This window comes from Pseudonaja textilis, chromosome 2 (genome assembly GCF_049901715.1).
Source record: "Pseudonaja textilis isolate UNSWEBS1 chromosome 2, rPseTex1.2, whole genome shotgun sequence".
Lineage (NCBI taxonomy): Eukaryota > Metazoa > Chordata > Lepidosauria > Squamata > Elapidae > Pseudonaja > Pseudonaja textilis.
In genome coordinates, this window is record NC_141991.1 from 140,645,501 (window position 1) to 140,651,500 (window position 6,000).

The following is a 6,000-nucleotide window of genomic DNA, read 5'->3' on the forward strand; positions in this document are numbered from 1 at the left end:
TCATCTATGTTCTATATAACTTTGTCTATGATATGGTATGTCTACTGTATCTGCATGCATTTTTCTAGCCATCTTCTCCCATTGCATGCATGTTTACTGCTTTTTGTCTTAATAATACATGTTATGGTTATAAAAGCATACTGAAATTCATATACTGGGAGAGATGGATATTCAAATGCATACATCTTTGTGTAAATTTCTAGCAATGTAAAATACTGCATGTGTCCACATTTTTTACACATTACAAAATTCAAAGAAGTGTTAAAAATGAAGGGTTTGCTTTGAGTGTAGGCAACATAAATTGAAAAGGTCTCCTTTGATTCACGTTCGATTCCTGATATCTTCTGGATGTGTACATGACAACAGTTCAAAGTGGTTTATGATTCCTTTCTCCCCTTTTTTAGTTTTAAACATTTTCTGCCTGGCTGAAGCCTCGGAATTCTCTGGTGATCTCCCACTCAAGTTACTCAATCAGGTCTACCTTTATGTCATGTATGTACACAAACTTTTGAGTCTTTTTTCTGTTTTTCATTTTCCTACTTCTAGGGCCGTCCTGCTGAACTGCAGAATCCAATGCCCATGGGAAGTAGGCGCACAAGCCGCCAAGACTGGGAGATTGAAGAACAGGGGGATGCACCAGTGGAAGGGGATATTGATCCTGATGCTGATGGGCTGGCAGAAGTCCTGGCAGCCCTGAGCTCTCTACGCGATGAGGTGGAGCAAATGCGATGCCCACTCGGCACCCTGGAGAGTCCAGCCAGGGTCTGCAAGGAGCTTCAGTTTTGTCATGCTCATCTCAAAGATGGTGAGTTTGAAGATGTAACACCAAACAGTGGATTCAGAACAGAATGTGCCATCTACCCTAATTTTGAGAACCAAAGGGATCTGCGTGTTGCCTTTGGTAACCGGGGAAGAGGGAGAGTCCGCAAAACTCATAACTTTCTGATTGTGAGGAGCCTACTTCCTCATGGTTTCCCTAACCCTTTCTGCACTGATCCACGTAATATTCTTTAGGTGAATACTGGATTGATCCAAACCAGGGATGCAGCCGAGATGCCTTCAAAGTTTACTGTAATTTCACAGCTGGTGGAGAAACCTGCTTATTCCCTGACAAGAAATTTGAGGCTGTAAGTAGCTCACTTGACCACCAAAGAGGTGATCAGGAGAAAGATCAGAAACTATGTAAATTGCCCTAGCACCTCAAACAGGTCACTTGGCTTAGGAATGTGAATTTAAAACCCTAAGATGAGGAACAATATGAAATCTATACCTTTAGGTACGACTTGCCGCCTGGAGCAAGGAGCAACCAGGAAGTTGGTTCAGCACTTTCAAAAGAGGCAAAAAGGTAACCGTTTTCCATTCCATTCCATGCTTTGTACCTAGAGGAAATCTGGAAAAGGAACACAGTACTATTTCCCATTTTCTGTTAATCAAAGTCATGGCCCAATGCAGTATCAAATCCATATGCAAAGCCAAGCCATCTTTCTTCAGATATGATTTATAACTGATTGAATAACAGAATAACAGAGATGGAAAGGACTTTGGGGGTCTTCTAGTCCAACCCCACTGCTCAAGCAGAAAACCCTATACCAGGGGTGTCAAACTCAAGGCTCGGGGGCCGGATACAGCCCACAGGTGCTTAGATCTGCCCTGTTGAGCCGCCTTGGAAATAATGAAGGACTGGCCCACGGTGCCTCTTCCAGTGGAAAATGGAACTTGCAAGGGCTGCATGTGGCCCTCCCAAGCTCCGTTTTCACTGGCAGAGGGTTACAGGAGGCTGTTGCAGCCGAAAATGGAACGCAGGAGCCCGTTTTTACTGACAGAGCCTTGGACTGCTGCTGGCACCCCACTAACACAAGTGATGTCATGCTGGCCACACCCACCCACCCTGGCCACGGCCCCTGCTCCCCCCAATTCCTGCAACAATTGTTTTAGCCCTCAATCCCCTGATCATCTTTGTTGCTCTTCTCTGCACTCTTTCTACTGTCTGAAAAAACTTTTTTATAATGTGGCGACCAAAAGTGGATGCAGAATTCCAAGTGTGTCCTTACCAAGGCATTATAAAGTGGTATTAACACTTCACGTGAACCTGATTCTATCCCTCTGTTAAAGCAACCTAGGACCACGTTGGTTCTTTTGGCAGCTGCTGGGTTCCGCCAATGCACCCAAATCATTGCTTACAAAGTATAATTGCTGGATTCAAAGCCAAATGGATCATAAAAGGCTTTGTGTGTAGTGTAATTATAGCCACTCAGTGTCTTTATTTGTGAGGAGGTTGCAGTGTAGACTGGAAGGAACATAGTGGCTTTCTGTTAACTCACCATTTATTTCTCTTCCCCTTCTTCTTCTCCTTCCCAGTTCTCCTATGTGGATGCAGATGGCAACCCTGTGCTGGTCACTCAACTCACATTCCTGCGCCTGCTGAGTGCTGTTGCCCGGCAGAACTTCACCCTCCTCTGCCAAAATATGGCTGCTTGGTATGAAGCTGACACCAGCAACCACATGAAGGCACTGCATTTTCGGGCTTTCAATGATGTGGAGTTGATGCACAACAGCACAGAAACTCCCATCCATGCCTTGTATGATGGCTGCCAGGTGAGAGAGCATTCTTCTAACTTTTGTATCTCTTGACCATTTCAGTATTGCTTGGTCTTCATCCCCACAACATGAAGTGATTCTGTGAATTGCAGGTCAGTGATTACACCTGGACCTTAAGGTGAAGGTATTGACCTGTGAGATCACCATCACATGATGGAACTTTGAGTATTGCAAAATTATCATGGAGGAAAATAATTCTGCTCCAAAAACCCGTTCAATAACTTCTTCCCTTTCATTCATCTTTCTTTTCAGCATTTTCCAACTCTCATATGAGCCATAATAGATGAGACATGTTAAAAGACCAGGATAAAATATTCCTCTCTGTTTCACTCTGAGAAAAGTACTCATAATTTTCTGAATTTAGAGCCATTGCCTCCTTGGTCCATACTTGCCAAATTAAGGGATGTTATGCTTTCTCAATCATGTTTGATCTACTGTTTTTCTGAATCCCCTGATGAAACATTTTCAAACCCTGATGCAGCCATTATTTCACATCTTCAAGATTTTGCTTTTGAAGTTATTTTCTCTAACTTTCAGGTACGTAAAGGACAGGAGCGGACAGTTCTACAAGTAGTGACGCAACATGTGGAGCATCTACCATTGGTTGATGTGGCTGTTCAAGATTTTGGAGAAACCAATCAAAAGTTTGGCTTTGAGCTCGGCCCGGTCTGCTTCAGTGGCTGAGCCCTCCAAAGATGGACACTCCCTCTAGACCATGTTGGACCACCTCTAGAAAAGGGAGAACTAAAAACCCTTTCTCTCTGCACTGGTGGGTGGGTGGGTGGGTGGAGGGATGCAGGAATAGAGTCAGCCTTGCAAAGACCTGCCGTTGTATTTAACCTGATGACAGCCTCCTATTTATGCGGCCACGGTCCCTCAGGGTGTGACTCTTAGGGAGTTGCACAGGGTTCAGACTGAGCCAGGGCCCTCTCTTGTTGCAGCTCCATTATTGGTGCTATTATGCCGTCTTAGTGAAGCACTGGACTGACTGGTCAGATCTGGCCACCTCTGGCGATGGGGATAATGAAGGCCACATTCTCCATAGTTGAATTTCATCCCCAAAAGGAATAGGAGATGTCAAGATTATGCCTGAAGCACGTTGGGAACTGGAAATTCAGGACCAATCCATTGGCACAGCCATGTACTCCGATGCATTAGCAATGGGAAAGGATGGAGACATAGAGCAATAGTTTTGGAACTAATGGGCAACCACCGAAAAAACAAGATACTGTACTGAGATAAGATTTAAGGAATAAGCATAAGATATCCTTATTTTTGAAAACTGTATTGTATTGAATTCAACTCAATTGATAAGTGTTTTGGCATGACAGTGTAATGCAATTTGGGATCGTCTGTATAGGACTCTTCCATCTCTTCCTTCCAATTACCATGAAGATTAATTGACCTATACTTCTCTACAACAACCAAAAGCTATCCAGATACTACACTTAGAGTCTGCATCCTCTTGGGAAAAGTAATCACTATCTTCGTTTCCTATCTTAAGATCAAATGGTGCTTGTGTAGCAAGACATCCAAAGCCTTACTGTTAGAATGCTGAGCCTGTCTCCTATTCTTTATATTTATTTACTACAAGAACTTCACCATAACCCTATAAGCCCACCATCATTATTTTCATGTTGGAAAGAGTAACCACAAGCCATACTCACTAGCCTCTCATCATTCTTATCTATCATTCTATCCATGCTCAGCAGATTCCTATAAGGCACTCTTCCCCAACTTAGCAACCACCATTAGTTTTGGGAGCGAAAATTTGATTGGAAATTTTGAGAGCTATAGACTGAATACAGCTGTAGGGCACTAGGTTGGGGAAGACTTTTGTAAGGTGATTCTGACATGTTTTCTCTTTATGGAAGAAAGAGTACAGTAAAACTTGATTCTAGCAAGACACTTAACAGATTCCTTGAAGCCCAACAGCCTATTCAGAGATGAAGCTTGTACCTTGTGTTTTGCCTTCTGCACTGTGCCATGTTCATCATTTATCACTGAATTTTCTTCACACTCTGGTGCTAAGTGCCCCTATTTTTATGCTTCCATGTATCTCAGGCTGTGGCACAAACTGGGTATGTATGTGTCCACACATGTATGATGGTTACTGTATTCACCTAACAACCCTCATTAAACCACAAAACGTGACTGCCCACCATTTCTGTATCAGCTTGATTGGAAAGACTCCCTAACCCAGGATTTTAGGGCCAGGGTCTAACAGGAGAACTGCTGGGTTGGGTTTTGGCTGTTCAGAATTTGGAGTCCCATACCTAGATGTCATGTGTGCAGGATAGGATTCCTCTTTGTTCTTTTGAGTATAATCAGAATTCTGCCTGATTGTTAGACACCAGTATTTTTTTCCTGCTGAAGCAGAGGTAGCCTTAAGCAAAGTGAAGCCTAACTGTGGGAAGCCATCAACTTGATAGTTATTGCATTTTCACAGCTGAGATTGGAGAGAATGACATATGAATTTTTCTATCACTAATGCCTTGCGTATTTGACAGGAAAGGGACATATTTTGTTATTTTGCTTCAGTGAGGAGAATATCTTTTGGACTTTCACTCCCAGTGTGTGCTATTCACCAACAGCATCTCTCTTGGCAACAGACAGAGATTTAATTCTATATTGAAAACTGTGTTTCAGGGACCAGTGCTGAGTTGAAACGTGAAATAATACATTTAAGGAATATTGTCACACCCACAAATGTGTCCTTTCATGGGTTCATAGAATCCCAGATTCCCCATTTACAATGTTTATGTGAGAAGCTCATGATGTTTATACCAACTGTGCTCTTATTCCTGTCTAAAACTAAAAGGTCCTGGCATGAAATAGTAGTACATATTTGTGGGTGTGACAATCAGTAGATATTACAAACTACCTGGCATAAAAATATTATATCCTATTTTTCCTCTCCAATCAGTGAGAGCTTAAGCATTCCTCTGTGATCTCAACGCAACCATATGGTACTATGTCAGGGGTGTCAAACTCGTGTCGTCACGGCAGCATCATGTGATGTATCAGGACTTTTCCCCTTTTCACTAAACTGGGTGTGGCCGGTGCATGATGCATCTGGCCTGTGAGCCTTGAGTTTGACAACCCTGTGGCTATGTAGATGGCACTGTGACATCATATTATATTAAGTTTTCTAATTGGCTAGGATTGCAGAGTTTTTTTTAAAGTCAAGTTCAAGAAAGAGTGATATACTTTCATCAGAGCCTGTGTACATATACTGATTTTAATAAAGGTTCAGGATGTGTGTATGGGAAAGTCTAAATGGGAAGAGTTCCTTTCTCCTACAGTAACTTTCACAGCAAAATGAGAATGTGTTTTTATAGATGGATATTGTCTTTAGCAGTCCATTTGCTACTAATGGACTAATGGACTCTTAAATTCAAA

At 42.5% G+C, this 6,000-nt stretch overlaps 1 protein-coding gene across 5 annotated transcripts in view; it reads left to right on the forward strand.

The window, feature by feature from the left end:
• The window catches only part of COL5A3 (collagen type V alpha 3 chain), a 139,282-nt gene extending 134,520 nt beyond the window's left edge, over positions 1-4,762 (forward strand). For 4 of the 5 annotated variants that reach the window (XM_026713776.2, XM_087925505.1, XM_087925507.1 and 1 more), the window contains 5 exons: positions 547-805; positions 1,015-1,127; positions 1,277-1,345; positions 2,359-2,595; positions 3,136-4,762. In XM_026713776.2, coding sequence (XP_026569561.1) covers positions 547-805; positions 1,015-1,127; positions 1,277-1,345; positions 2,359-2,595; positions 3,136-3,282 — 825 coding nt within the window. In that variant the 3' untranslated portion in view covers positions 3,283-4,762. The remainder of the gene's footprint in view (positions 1-546; positions 806-1,014; positions 1,128-1,276; positions 1,346-2,358; positions 2,596-3,135) is intronic. The other variant, XM_087925506.1, reaches the window with a different exon arrangement.
• The last annotated feature ends 1,238 nt before the right edge of the window (positions 4,763-6,000 follow it).